This window comes from Arabidopsis lyrata, assembly GCF_000004255.2.
Source record: "Arabidopsis lyrata subsp. lyrata unplaced genomic scaffold ARALYscaffold_1, whole genome shotgun sequence".
Lineage (NCBI taxonomy): Eukaryota > Viridiplantae > Streptophyta > Magnoliopsida > Brassicales > Brassicaceae > Arabidopsis > Arabidopsis lyrata.
Genome location: NW_003302555.1, coordinates 15,717,680 through 15,732,993, shown reverse-complemented (window position 1 = coordinate 15,732,993; position 15,314 = coordinate 15,717,680). Strand labels below are relative to the sequence as shown.

General features: G+C 42.8%; 1 protein-coding gene across 1 annotated transcript; it reads left to right on the top strand.

Annotated features, from left to right (window-relative positions):
* Window positions 1-2,005: 2,005 nt before the first annotated feature.
* On the top strand, window positions 2,006-3,019 carry LOC9327125 (nucleolin 1). The gene is made up of 4 exons (XM_021012865.1): window positions 2,006-2,207; window positions 2,327-2,458; window positions 2,538-2,680; window positions 2,768-3,019. The coding sequence occupies exons 2-4, from the start codon at window positions 2,328-2,330 to the stop codon at window positions 2,833-2,835; spliced, it is 342 nt and encodes a 113-aa protein (XP_020868524.1). The 5' UTR covers window positions 2,006-2,207; window position 2,327; the 3' UTR covers window positions 2,836-3,019.
* The last annotated feature ends 12,295 nt before the right edge of the window (window positions 3,020-15,314 follow it).

Here is a 15,314-nt window from a genome sequence, read left to right as displayed (position 1 = left end):
TCTGTTTTAAAATAAAAGACGTTTTAGTTAAAAACACGCATATTAAGAAATATCCACCTTTAAAAAATTCAACTAATCATGAATGAGACTGCATAATATAAATAATCAGAAAATATTAAATTAATATATAATTTGCATAGAAATTTGAAAACGTCTTACATTTTAAAACAAAGATAATTTCTTAAAACGTCTTATATTTTGAAACGGAAGGAGTACCGATTTAATATACCGATTTTAGTATATACCGATTTTAGTAAATGCACTAAAACTATGAAAAACGTAATCAAATCAAGCAAAAATACAAAATGCCAGCTAAGCAAGTCTCTCAAAACTAGGTAAAACAATTTACCAGCCCTGAGTCCGTTGACCGACCAAAGACGGTGAACTGCATACAGGCCCGGCCCGTATTGGGCTCCAAATTTTTAAACATTATTAAACAAATGTATTAGTACTAAAATTAGACCCCAAAAATGATTTTTCTTATAAAAATAGGTCTCATTTTTCCAAACTTTTAAGATTTAGTTTCAAATTTTGAATTTCATTTATTTGTTATTGCAAATACAGGTCTCATTTTTCTGAAAATTTAAGATTTGGTCTCGTTTTTAAATTTTATCTACAAATCCATTAAAAAAAAAAAAAAAATTCCTTGTATTGGCCTTTATATATAATAGGGACGTGACTGCATAAATCTCCCACCACAAAATCAACGGCGGCGATCAACCTCCACCGGACAAAAGGGTCGTCCAGCTCGAGCCCGATGACTAGGAATAGTAAAATATCTAAGCCTCCCATTTTGCTCCCTCATGTAACCTTTACACAAAGTAGTCGCCCAGAACTCATCTTCCACCGGACGGTTGACGTCATGGACAAAATTCACGGTTAGAGGCCAAAAGTCCCGCTGTGTAAATAGCGCTCATCCTCCCCGGAGCTTCTTCGTGGTAACCAGTTGGAGCATCAGTTTACTAAATTTTTCACTGTAGGCTAGTGGTTAAAACGTTTTGGTGAGTACAACATGTGGCGCAACAGCATGCTCTGCCGTGTGCAACTCTTTTTGTTTTCTCTCTTTCCAGTCTAGAAACTTTTTTGTTTGAAGATAAAAAGGTACATGCAATGTTACGACATTGGCGATATATATGTACAGTCGTCTGGCCTTGTTAGGATAGTGTTGTCTTAACTTCTACCTTTTACCTCTCTGTAAATTGCCTAAATCTTGGCTCGTTCAAGAAGAGAATCCTTTTTTCCCATGGGAGTTCAATAAACAGTTTGATTCCGACATCAACACTTAGTGTCAAAGGTAAGAAGGATGAGGGGGTCATGTGACCCATATAAATCCCTAGAAAATATCTTTTAAGGGTTATTGCCTCTCGGAAACCTAGCAGTCGCCGATCTTCTCAATGGACCGATCTGCAACCAAGGTAGTCGTTCTTCTCTTTACGTTTTTTTTCTTACGCACTCCCTAACCTCTGTTTCTCTAATAATGGTTTCTTCACAAGAAGAAAAATATTTGAAGTAGTAAAATTTCTGATCAGATCTTTTTTGCCTTAGGGGCTGGACTTGAACGGTAGTGATGCAGCAGACAGTCCAGAAAACTGGTAAATTGCTTCTCTATCTTTTTATTTGTTTTTTATATTTTTATGGGAGATCGAGTTTGTCATGTTGATTATAATATCTCCTGCAATCGAGAAATTATTGCAGTAGCATTGGCTGGGTGCGCCCAAATTATCTTAGTAGCTTTGGCTGTGTCCGACCAAATTACCCCAGTAGCATTGGCAGGGTGCAACCATCTTATTGCACTAGCTTTAGCAGGATTTGCGTTGAGGGATATGACACTTCACTTCATGAGTATGATCTCAAGCTTGCGTTGAGAAAACATTTCTCTTCATGTGGAGAGATCACACATATTTATGTTCCCAGGGACTTTGAAAGGAATATCCTCAAGAGGTTTATGGCTTCTTCCTCCACTTTTTATCCCAACTCAAGTTAAGTTCGATGCTCTTGACTAAAAACTAGTTTTATTTTTTTTGGTTTCACAGTTTTGCCTTCATTCATATTGCGGGAGAAGGTGCGGAAGAGAAGGCGTTGGCACTTAGTGGAAGTGACGCGGGAGGATGGAATGTATTCGCTAAGTCTTCACCGTATGATGGACAATACGTTGATCCTGGACGGGCTACTGCGGAATCCCCACGCTTCAGTCTTCCACAACGCAAGTAAATTGATATATCTTAAAATCGTTCTTTTTATGTTCTTTTGGCCTAGAAAGCTCTTAGGATCACCTGAGTTATATAAAAAAAAGATAATATTAACGCTTACAAAATCAAATTGTTAGGATGATAGTTACGGGGTATGACACCTCGCTTCCTGAGATTGATATCCAGATTCGGCTGAGTAACCATTTCTCTTCATGTGGAGAGATCACGAATGTTATGATTCCCAAAGACGCAAACGGTGGTCTCGACAGGTCTGTGGTTGCTACCTTGGGACAACTCTCAAGTTTTTAAATGCTAAAACTAAAGACTTGTCTCTGTTGATTTTTACAGCACTGCTCTCATTTCTATTCTGGGAGCAGGCTCTGTAGAGAAGGCCCTGGAGCTTGGTGGATGTGACGTGGGAGGATGGAATATTGCAGTTGTTACGGTTTTACCGCCACTAGGCACAACAATAAGATACTGCTCCTCATCATGTACGTAATTTGCTCTTGATTCTTGCTTCTTGCTTCTTTGTAACAAATTAAATTCCTCTCACTCTAATTTTGTGGTTTTTTTTTTAGCTCTTTCTTCACCTATCAAGTCCAAGATGACTACGAGGACCAAGAAGAAGAAGTCGACTATGGAGTAGAATCTTCCTTTCTTAGAAGAAGATCGAAGCTCTTTGATGTTTCTTTTATACAATATGCAACTTCTTATTATTCCCTCCATTATTATCACTGAGTAAGCTAGGAAGACACGCTGATTTGGTTTTATGGTTATGTATGTCTGTTACCGACTTTGTAATTATAATTATTATTATTATTATTATTATGTTTATGATTTGTAATTTTGGTTGTGTTATGTAATATTCATTTTATATGCTTATTTCCGACGGCAAGTTTTATAAATTCCAACATCAGTGCAAAGCTCTCCCAAGTATGTATGTTGTCTTTAACTTGAAGAAGAGGAAATGTTCATGTCAAAAAAAGTTTAATTTGGGCAAAATTCCTTGCAGACACGCAAGCATTATTAATCCAATAGCATGTTCCATCTAATGTTGAGGATGACCACCTGAAACAAACCCAAGATCGTCACAAGAATCACATAAGTCTAAGAAGCGCACATGTCAAGTTTTTGATTTTTGATTTTTTTCTTTACGGTTGATGTGTTTGGACCTTGGAGTTTTTGAATTGATAGATTCTCTACGTTCTGTTGTTGGATTTTATCAAAATTTCCGTTTTGTTTTTGACAACTTTTTTTTGTAGCTTGGAGCCAGACCCGGCCCGTGATATATTTCTATGTATGGGGCCTCAAAATATAGAGACCCATTTTTTTTTTTATATAATGCTTAATAAGGGTTTGAAGATAAAGATTTACCAGAGTAAACTAGAGTAGAGAAGAAGCTTTGTGAATTGATATCGATTTCTTCTACTTGATTAATTGATTTTCAAATTCAGATGGTTATATTCATCTGTTATTTTCAATTAACGATCAGCTTGGCTTTATATCAAAGGTAAAAAACAAAAGTATTTGATTTCAGAGTTTTTACAAATTTACAGTTATGTTATGTAACACTTTGTTCCTTTGTGGTCGTGGAGTTTCAACGTTTTTATGTTACAAAGATGAAATAAGATTATAATTATCCTAATTTATGTCTTTGTATCTTTTAGTTTCATAGAGATGAAATCAAGACATGAGGATGGAACTAAAAAACGTAGAAAGAAAAAAAGAGAAGAAGAATTGACAAAATCTCTAGCCAATTCTATGGTCACGTATTTGAAAAAAAAAAAAACAAAATCTCAGAATCATATAACAGGTGAGGATGTTGGAATTGATAAGTTTGTTAGAATAGATGATGAACATTGTGAGACTTCTAAGATTCTTCTTTGATACTAGAGCTTGATCTAAGTGAAACTCATGGAATTGGAGGATTTGAGTTTTTGTTTGGTATTGTTATATGGTATGAGATCTTGGCTGTCGTGAATATTGTGAGCAAGACTTTGCAAAGTGAAGATATAGATATTGATGCAGAGATTACTCAACTAAAAGGGTTAGTCTCTTTTTTTCCAAAAGAATAGAGAAATTGGTTTTGAAGCAGCAAAAGTTGAAGCCAAATTGTTGTTGTTATGGAGATTGATCCCATCTTTCATGTGAAAAGGAAGTGCCTTACTAAAAGGAGAACTCATTTTGATGAAGAGCCAAGACAAATTGATGATGAAAGTGTAGTTCTAAGCGAGGAGGAGAAGTTTAGAATCGAGTATTTCATCAAAATCATGGATCAAGCTCTAGTTTCTCTTCAAATAAGGTTACACCAATTTCAAGACTATGAGAAAACTTTTTATTTTTTGTTCGATCTGAGAAAACTCAACTTAGCAAACGATGATAGCTTAAAAGAATCATGTATAGATCTTGAAGTTTCTCTTAAACATGGATCACGTTCAGATATTGATTGTTGATGGTAGATTATGGGCCCGGGCCCATAATCCCATCTTTGGCCTTCAACTCGACGAGACGGGCCGAAAATCAGATTTTAAGGGTCCGGCCCATTAAGAGTTTAGTCCTAGAAAAGCCCAAGAAAGGCCCAATCCGATTTTCCACCGACCAAAGGGCAAAAAGGACATTTCGCACGCATAGTGTACCCTACTCCTGCATCCTATAAATAGCAAAAAAGAATGTTTGTAAAGGGATCCCGAAATAACCGCTTTCACAGAGAATTTCGTACAACCGTCAGAGTACTTTGCGGCTCGGCTCGTATACTCAGTTTTTAGCTCGTCTATTTTTGTAATCGTCGGCTCGTCATTAAATAAGAGATTCTTCTTTCACCCTTAAGACTCCGAATACGTACTTGTGTGATTTTGAGGATCAACAGTTGGCGCGCCAGGTAGGGGGGAAGCTCGAAGATTTCTCTCATAACTACGAACCGACGAAACAGCAAAGATGACAGACGCATTCCACAACGCACTCGGCGCAAGTGCCTCCAGCTCGGGAGGAGAAGCATGCACGCCCGCAGCCGCACCGCCTTCGCTACCTCCGACGCCGGAAGGACCTACCGCGGCAGCTATCGGACCGCACCCTGCACCACGTCCTGATGCTCAGATAACTCCCTCGAACGGACGCAACATGACGAACCCACAGGTTGACACTAGAGCCGGGACGAACCAAAGAAGTCAGGACCGCAGCGAACCGGACGACCTGCTTCAAAACATCCTCACGCACCTGAGCCAACAAGAAGCCAGGACGAACGTGCGACTTGAATCTCTGGCAGCAGCCCAGGCTTGCGCTCAGGATGAAATCAATCGCCTAAGTGCAAGTCAGATGCAAGGTGTGCGACCCGTTCAAGGAAACCAAGTGCCGACCCGGCAAATCCATCCTGTCACTTCGTCAAGCGAAAATACCCGAGACCTAGAGCTCGCCGAACTGCGAGGCATTGTCCAGGAAATGAACACAAAGGTTCATAAGGCCACAAGTGCCGCACCGGAACTCGACCGCGTCCTTGAAGAAACGCAGCAAACTCCTTTCACTCGAAGAATAACCAGCGTCTCACTCCGAGGGCGCCAAAAGATAAAGCTCGAGCCCTATAACGGAAAGGGCGATCCAAAAGAATTCTTGACATCATTCGGCATCGCGATCAACCGAGCCTAACTAACCGACGAGAACTTCGAAGCAGGACAATACCAGATTTTCACCGAGCATCTAACTGGTGCCGCCCTCAACTGGTTCTCAAGACTTAAGCCGAACTCAATCAGCAGTTATCGTGAACTGTCCGTAACGTTTCTCAAGCATTACTCGCCGCTCATACAGAACCAGACGACCAATGCCGACCTGTGGTCCCTTGCGCAAGGACCCACGGAGTCGCTCCGGCTATTTATCGACCGTTTCAAGGACGTCATTACCCAGATCGTCGTCCCAGATGAAGCCGCAATCGTAGCTCTGCGCAACGCAGTGTGGTACGATTCTAGGTTTAGGGACGATATCACGCTCCATGTCCCGAACACGCTCGAGGACGCACTTCATAGAGCAACGAGGTACATCAAATTAGAGGAGGAACGGCTCATTCTGTCACGAAAGCACGGAGTAACAAAGGCATCGGCGCCGAAAGAAGCTCCTGTGGTAAAACCTGCGGAGCCAAGACAGCACCTCGACCGCAATACGAGCCAAGGTAGAAAGCCGGCCACGTTCGTCATAAATAGTGAAGACACGGCGCCCAAACAATGGAACAAATGGGCAAGAGATACCGATGCCATTACTACCGGGCCGGTGTATTGCGAGTATCATAAAAGCAAGGCTCACGCGACGGAAGACTGTCGCTACCTGCAAGGACTCCTCATGGCCAAGTATAAGAGCGGCGGCATCACCATCGAATGTGACCGAGCCCAAGGGGGCAATAAAAACCAAAAACGAAACGAGGCCACTGCTCGGCAATTCCTCCAGGATCGAGCCGACGGAGCAGCTGGAGGCGACGATCAAGCAAACGATTCGGCCAAAAGACAACGCCATGGCAAAGCTGTCGCCGACGCCCCCGCTGTCGTTCGACAAATCCATATGATCATGGGCGGTCTTCAAAATTGCAACGATTCGGTCCGTTCAATCAAGCAGTGTCGAAAGAAAGCCGAAATGATGGAGACGTGGCCAGTAGCGCCGAGCCAACCTTCCGTGGAGATCAAACCCATTTCTTTCACGAAAGACGACCTCGTCGGAGTCGATCTCCCCCACAACGATCTGTTGGTTGTCGAGCTAATCGTCAGCGATAGCCGAGTTACGCGCGTCATGATCGATACAGGCAGCTCAGTCGACCTAATCTTTAAAGACACCCTCACCGCGATGAACGTAGCTGACCGGTGTATAAAGCCGCGTTCTCGACCATTGGCTGGGTTCGATGGCGATTTCATCATGTCTCTCGGCACCATCAAACTACCCACGTTTGTTGGCGGAACGATCGCCTGGGTTAAGTTCGTTGTCATCGATAAACCGACGATATACAATGTAATCTTGGGGATGCCGTGGCTTCATCAAATGCAGGCCGTCGCGTCCACCTACCACCAGTGCGTCAAGTTTCCTACTCATCAGGGAATCTTTACTCTCAAAGGAAATCAGCAAGTAGCGCGGATGTGTTTCCTGATCGAACACAAGAACCGCGCCGAAAAGAAATTATAGCAACCAAAGAAAGAGCCCACGCCCCGCTCCGTAGTAGCAAAGGCACCGGGCAAATCCTACGAGGAATCGGAACTAAGTCGGACGGAACTTGTGAATATCGACGCGTCGGATCCACTGCGATGCGTCGGCATCGGAGCTGAAATTAGTCCAGAAATCAAAGCGGCCCTTGTGGCCCTCCTCAAAGAGAATTCGTCAACCTTCGCTTGGAGCGTTGAGGACATGCCTGGAATCGACCCATCGATAACGTCCCACGAGCTAGGCGTGGATCCGACATTCAAACCTGTGAAGCAGAAAAGACGCAAATTGGGTCCGGAACGAGCCAAAGCAGTAAATGACGAGGTCGAAAAGCTACTAGGCGCCGGCTCCATCATCGAAGTCCGATATCCAGAGTGGTTGGCAAATCCCGTCGTAGTCAAAAAGAAAAACGGTAAGTGGCGGGTGTGCGTCGACTTCACTGATCTGAACAAGGCCTGTCCAAAAGATAGCTACCCTTTACCGCATATCGACCGGCTCGTCGAAGCCACAGCAGGGAACGAGCTCCTATCGTTCATGGACGCTTTCTCTGGATACAACCAAATTCTCATGCATAAGGACGATCAGGAAAAGACGTCCTTCATCACCGATCGCGGAACGTACTGCTACAAGGTGATGCTATTCGGTCTGAAAAATGGCGGAGCAACGTATCAGCGCCTCGTCAACAAAATGTTTGCCGAACAGCTCGGCCGAACTGTTGAAGTCTACATCGACGACATGCTCGTTAAGTCATTAAAAGCTGACGACCACGTTCAGAACCTCCGACAATGCTTCGACGTGCTAAACAAATACCAAATGAAGTTAAACCCGGCCAAGTGTACGTTTGCGGTAACTTCCGGTGAGTTCCTGGGTTACATCGTCACCAAGAGAGGGATAGAAGCCAACCCAAAACAAATTCGCGCTATACTGGAGTTACCCTCTCCCAGAAACGCCAAGAAAGTACAACGGTTGACCGGCCGGATCGCGGCCCTCAATCGATTCATCTCGAGGTCGACGGACAAATGTTTGCCGTTCTACAACCTCCTAAAGCGAAGAGACAAGTTTACCTGGGACGACGCAAGCGAGAAAGCGTTTGCCGAACTTAAGACATATCTAACGACGCCACCGGTACTCGCAAAACCTGAGAACGGTGAAACTTTATTCTTATACATAGCTGTATCAAGTTGGGCCGTCAGCGGGGTATTAGTACGAGACGACCGCGGCGAACAGAGACCTATCTTCTATGTAAGTAAATCGCTAATCGAGGCCGAGGTCCGCTATCCTACAATGGAAAAAGCTGCGTTAGCAGTCGTTACGTCGGCGAGGAAGTTGCGTCCCTACTTCCAGTCTCATACCGTGGCCGTGCTTACAAACCAACCTATCAAAGCCGCGTTACACAGTCCGAGCCTGTTTGGAAGGATGACCAAGTGGGCCGTCGAACTCAGTGAATACGATATCGACTTCCGGGCTCGACCAGCCATGAAATCTCAAGTCCTCGCCGACTTCATCGTCGAGTTACCAGTAATGGACCCGGACGACACCGCACTAAACACCAATCAGACGAATGGTACTTGGACCCTCTATTCAGACGGCTCGTCCTCTTCGCATGGATCGGGCGTCGGCATCAGGCTCGTGTCCCCAACCGGCGAAATGTTGGAGCAGTCCTTCCGGCTACGTTTCGCGGCGACAAACAACATCGCCGAATACGAAGCACTCATCGCTGGACTCCGACTCACAATTGGGATGAACGTCCGACGACTCCGTGCCTTGATCGATTCACAGCTCGTAGCAAGTCAATATAGCGGCGACTACGAAGCAAGAAATGATAGAATGGACGCGTACCTCAAGGTCGTCCAGCGTCTGTCCAAACAATTCACAGAATTTGAGCTAACCAAGATACCACGGGGAGATAACGCTTCCGCAGACGCCCTAGCAGCACTAGCCTCAACGTCCGACCCAGACCTTCGCCGCGTCATACCAGTCGAAAGCATCGACCACCCCAGCATTGAAGGGATCGAATCCATCAACCTTGTGTGCAGCCGCGCCGCACCAGATCCGATAAGCGACCCCGACGATTGGCGCCTCGAAATACGCGATTTCCTGTCAGATGGGACGGTTCCGGTAGATAAATGGGAAGCACGGCGTCTACGCGCCAAATCGTCAAAATATGCTCTATACCGCGAATGCTTACTTCGGTACAACGCCTCTGGGGCAGTGCTCAGCTGCCTCCATAAGGCGGACGCGGCAGAAGTCATGAAAGAAACACACGAGGGAGCAGGTGGAAACCACTCAGGAGGACGATCTCTCGCTGATATGATCATGGATAGCACTAAGGATGTGGAGCATGAACTGGAGCTTGAACGTGAGCTTGTAGCCGAGGAAGGAACTAAGGGAGCTAAGCTTGTAGCTGAGGATGAGCTTGTAGCCGAGGAGGAGCTTGTACCCGAGGAAGCTTTGATCACACCAACTGGTCCAATGACTCGTTCTAGAGTTAAGCTATTCAACCAAGCCATTGGAGGGATGCTTAACCACATTTGGGACCGACCAAATGACTTGAGCCAAGTCACTACCTCTTTGGTTTTGATCCATGCTCAAGGACCTCATCAAGATGGATAAGTGATTCATGAGTGCTCTTTTTCCCTGCCTTTGGTTTTGTCCCACTGGGTTTTCCAAAGGGAGGTTTTTAACGAGGCTTATGTTTTCACTTCATATAATCCATTTTGATGATTCAAGACCCAAGCCCACTAAATAATGAGACATTTTCGTGGCCTTAGTAGTTGAAGGGTTATTTTTCAAATTCAAACTCTATTTTAATTTCTCTTGTGTTTTCTAGGCAGCCTTGGAGCTTGTTCCAAGACTTGTCTTTTTACATTCTCTTCTCTCCTATATATCCTCTTGTAATCTCTTATGTGAACTCATCTTTCTTTTTATCAAAAACCTTTTCTAAGAAGATCATCTTGTTGGTGCGTATATCCAGCAAAACCCTTAGTCTCTTTTGGTGCGTATATCCAAAGGATCTAAGTTTCGGTATCGTGAAGTTCTTCCGCAAACTTCTGTGATATCCATCGATCCATTCTCTCGTTGTTGAGTCGTGTGTCGTCTCTAACTCGAGATCTTCTATCCATCATCACGGCTTCACAGCCACCTTTATCCCTTGCTCAACTTTAGAGTGCCGAGTCCTCGAGAGGATCGTGTCAAGTGGTATCAGAGCACACTCTGAAAGTTGAGTATTCTATCTTGTCTGTTCATCTTCTTATTCCGTCTGTCATCTTGTTTTAATTTTCATAAATAATTGGTATGTGCTAAAATCGCGAAATCAACTGTCACGGATTCGAAATTGAGTCTAGTATTTTGTAAAATTGTTTCTGGAATTTTCCTGCACGATTTGATAATTTTTAGCATCCGAACAAGTGAAACTGTCGTGATTAGGGTTCTAGGAAAATTTTGTGGCATTTGAAGAGTCATTTCGTGTTTGTTTCAAAAGAACTAGTTACTGGTGTTGTTTTGATATATCTCTTGCAGAAAGAATGGCTGAATCCGATGAGGAAGAGACTAGCCACAATCGGAACAACAAACTTTTGATTGAAGCTATGAAGCAAATGATGAGAGTTGAGTTGGAAGCTATGCGCCAAGAGTTTCATGAGAAATTAGATTCAGGGCAGAATCATTCTAGGGAACCAAGGAGAACACATGAGCAGCCTGTACAACTTAGAGATGAAGAATTGGATAATTATTATGGCCATAGGAGCAGTTCATCTCGAGAAAGTCAAAGGAGGCCCCATAGACGTGCAAGAGAAGGCAGAGATCTTTTGCAAGATAATCTCAAAGGCCTTAAGCTTAAAATTCCACCATTCCATGGAAAGAATGATCCAGATGCATATTTGGAATGGGAAAAGAAGATTGAAATTGTTTTCAACCTTCAACACTACACCGAGATCAATAGAGTGAGAGTCGCTACAACTGGATTTTATGATTATGCTCTAAGTTGGTGAGATCAGCTAGTTACTTCAAGGAGGCGCAATCAAGAGTATCCATTGGAATCTTGGTCTGAAATGAAAGCTATCATGAGGAAGAGATTTGTTCCTAGTCACTACCACCGTGAGTTGCATTTAAAGTTGAGAAATCTAACACAAGGGAGTCGATCTGTTGAGGAGTATTATAAGGAAATGGAAACTTTGATGTTGCGAGCTGATATTTTAGAAGAAAGAGAAGCGACTATGTCAAGGTTTCTTGGGGGTTTGAATAGAGAAATTCAAGACAGATTGGAGACTCAACACTACATGGAAATGGAAGAGATGTTGCACAAGGCGATTTTGTTTGAGCAGCAAATTAAGAGAAAGAGTTCGTCACGATCTAGTTATGGTTCAGGAGCCGTTGCTAGTAAGCCTAGTTATCCAAGAGAGGAGAGAACCAGCAGCTATCAAAGAGAGAGCAAGCCGTTTGTCAATTCGAGGGCTGAAAGTAAACCATATGCTGCAGTTCAAGATCACAAAGGAAAAGCTGAGGTTACTACATCTAGAGTTCGTGATGTGAGGTGTTACAAATGTCAAGGAAAAGGGCATTATGCTAATGAATGTCCCAACAAAAGAGTCATGATTCTTCTAGATAATGGAGACATAGAATCCGAAGAAGAGACTCCAGATTCACCTACTTCGTTGGAAGCAAATGAGGAGCTGCCTGCTAAAGGAGAGTTATTGGTAACTAGGAGAACTTTGAGCGTCCAAACTAAGAGCGAAGAGCAAGAACAGCGAGAAAACTTGTTTCACACGCGATGTCATGTACAAGGAAAAGTTTGCAGCCTCATCATTGATGGAGGGAGTTGTACTAACGTGGCAAGTGATATTATGGTCAAGAAGCTTGGATTGAAAGTGGAGAAGCACCCGAAACCTTATGATCTTCAGTGGCTTAATGACAGTGGTGAAATAAAGGTTAAGAATCAAGTTGTTGTACCCATTGTCATCGGAAAGTATGAAGATGAGATCTTGTGTGATGTGTTACCAATGGAAGCTGGACACATTCTTCTTGGGAGACCGTGGCAATCAGATAGAAAGGTGATGCATGATGGTTTTACTAATCGTCATTCATTTGAGTACAAAGGAAGAAAAACCATTTTGGTCCCCATGACTCCACATGAAGTTTATCTAGATCAGATACATCTAAAGAAGAAGGACAAACAGGTTGTCAAACACTCAAACTTCTTTGTGAAGGCTGGTGAGGTTAAGAAAGCTCTATTCTCTAAGGAGCCAATGCTACTCTTTGTTTTTAAAGGGGCTCTTACGGGTTTAACTAACCTTGCACCGGTGCTGCCGAGTGAGATGACTTCTCTTTTGCAGGATTATAAAGATGTATTCCCCGAAGATAATCCAAAAGGACTTCCACCAATCCGTGGGATCGAGCATCAAATAGATTTTGTACCCGGAGCTTCACTTCCAAACAGACCCGCATATAGAACCAACCCCGTGGAGACAAAAGAACTACAAAGGCAAGTAGATGAGCTCATGGAAAAAGGACACATTAGAGAGAGTATGAGTCCATGCGCCGTTCCAGTCTTGCTTGTGCCTAAGAAGGATGGTAGTTGGAGAATGTGTGTTGATTGCAGAGCCATCAACAACATAACGGTTAAGTATCGCCATCCTATCCCTAGATTAGATGATATGCTTGATGAATTGCATGGTTCTAGCATATTTTCTAAAATTGATCTTAAAAGTGGATATCATCAAATTAGGATGAAAGAAGGTGATGAATGGAAAACTGCATTTAAAACTAAGCATGGGCTGTATGAATGGTTAGTCATGCCATTTGGGTTAACTAATGCACCTAGTACATTCATGAGGTTAATGAATCATGTTCTGAGAGCATTCATTGGAATATTTGTTGTAGTTTACTTTGATGACATCTTAGTTTACAGCAAAAGCTTAAGTGAGCATATAGAGCATTTAGATTTTGTTTTGAATATCCTTAGAAAGGAAGAACTCTATGCCAACCTAAAGAAATGCACATTTTGCACGGATAATCTTGTGTTTTTAGGCTTTGTTGTGAGTGCAGATGGAGTTAAGGTTGACGAAGAAAAAGTTAAGGCTATTAAAGATTGGCCAAGTCCAAAGACTGTTGGAGAAGTAAGGAGTTTCCATGGCCTTGCTGGATTTTATAGGCGATTTGTTAAGGACTTCAGTACCATTGCCGCACCACTCACAGAGGTTATCAAGAAGGATGTAGGATTCAAGTGGGAGCAACCGCAAGAAGAAGCTTTCCAGTCCCTTAAAGAGAAACTTACTAATGCACCTGTTTTGATATTACCTGACTTCCTTAAAACATTTGAGATTGAGTGTGATGCTTCAGGTATAGGTATTGGAGCTGTGCTAATGCAAGATCAAAAGCCCATTGCCTTTTTCAGTGAGAAACTTGGAGGACCTACGCTGAATTACCCAACATATGACAAGGAGCTGTACGCCTTGGTCCGCGCTCTCCAAACATGGCAACACTACTTATGGCCTAAGGAATTCGTCATTCATACTGATCATGAGTCGCTCAAGCACTTGAAGGGCCAACAGAAACTTAACAAGAGACATGCTAGGTGGGTTGAGTTTATTGAGACATTTCCCTATGTCATCAAGTACAAAAAAGGTAAGGATAATGTAGTTGCCGATGCATTATCCCGGAGGTACACCCTACTCTCTACTCTTAATGTTAAGCTTATGGGATTTGAGCAAATAAAAGAACTCTATGCAACTGACCATGATTTTCAAGAAATCTATAAGGCTTGTGAGAAGTATGCTTCTGGTCATTATTTTAGACAAGACGGGTTTCTCTTCTATGAGAACCGTTTGTGTGTTCCTAACTGTTCTCTGCGAGACTTATTTGTCAGGGAAGCTCATGGAGGAGGACTAATGGGACACTTTGGTATTGCTAAGACTTTGGAAGTCATGAAAGGACATTTTCATTGGCCACACATGAAACGTGATGTTGAAAGAATCTGTGGAAGATGTACTACTTGTAAGCAAGCCAAATCAAAGGTTCAACCCAACGGTTTGTATACTCCTTTACCTATTCCTACTCACCCGTGGACTGATATTTCAATGGATTTTGTGATGGGATTGCCTAGGACTAGAACTGGAAAGGATTCTATCTTTGTTGTGGTTGATAGATTTTCTAAGATGGCTCATTTCATTGCTTGTCATAAAACTGATAATGCATTGCATGTAGCTAATCTGTTCTTTAAAGAGATAGTTCGTTTGCATGGGATGCCTAGATCCATAGTTTCAGATAGAGATGTTAAATTCCTTAGTTACTTTTGGAAAACTTTGTGGACTAAATTAGGAACTAAGCTGTTGTTCTCTACTACATGTCATCCGCAAACTGATGGTCAAACTGAAGTGGTTAATAGAACTTTAGGTACTCTCTTGCGTGCATTAATCAAAAAGAACCTTAAAACTTGGGAAGAATGCTTGCCTCATGTTGAATTTGCATATAATCATGCTGTGCATTCTGCTTCTAAGTATTCTCCTTTTCAAATTGTTTATGGGTTCAACCCCATCTCACCTTTGGATCTAATCCCTTTGCCTTTGAGTGAAAGAGTTAGTCTTGATGGTAAAAAGAAGGCTGAGCTAGTACAACAGATCCATGAGAATGCAAGGAGAAACATAGAAGAAAAGACCAAACTCTATGCTAAGCAAGCTAATAAAGGGAGACGTGAGCAGATTTTCGAAGTTGGAGATAAAGTCTGGATTCACTTAAGAAAAGAGCGGTTTCCTACTCAAAGGAAGTCCAAACTCATGCCAAGAATTGATGGTCCATTCAAGATAGTCAAACGGATCAGCGACAATGCCTACCAACTGGACTTGCAAGGTAAGTATAATGTGAGTTCTAGCTTTAATGTTTCTGACTTGGTGCCGTATATTGCAGATCAAATGGATTTGAGGTCAAATCCTTTTCAAGAGGGAGGGGATGATATGATCATGGATA

What these genes read in the sequence shown, in the direction of transcription:
- LOC9327125 (XM_021012865.1), top strand. Translation starts at nt 2,328, where the DNA reads ATGATAGTTACGGGGTATGACACCTCGCTTCCTGAGATTGATATCCAG. An exon ending in GCAAACGGTGGTCTCGACAG is followed by an intron (nt 2,459 to 2,537) that starts GTCTGTGGTTGC and finishes TGATTTTTACAG; the next exon opens with CACTGCTCTCATTTCTATTC. An exon ending in AAGATACTGCTCCTCATCAT is followed by an intron (nt 2,681 to 2,767) that starts GTACGTAATTTG and finishes TTTTTTTTTTAG; the next exon opens with CTCTTTCTTCACCTATCAAG.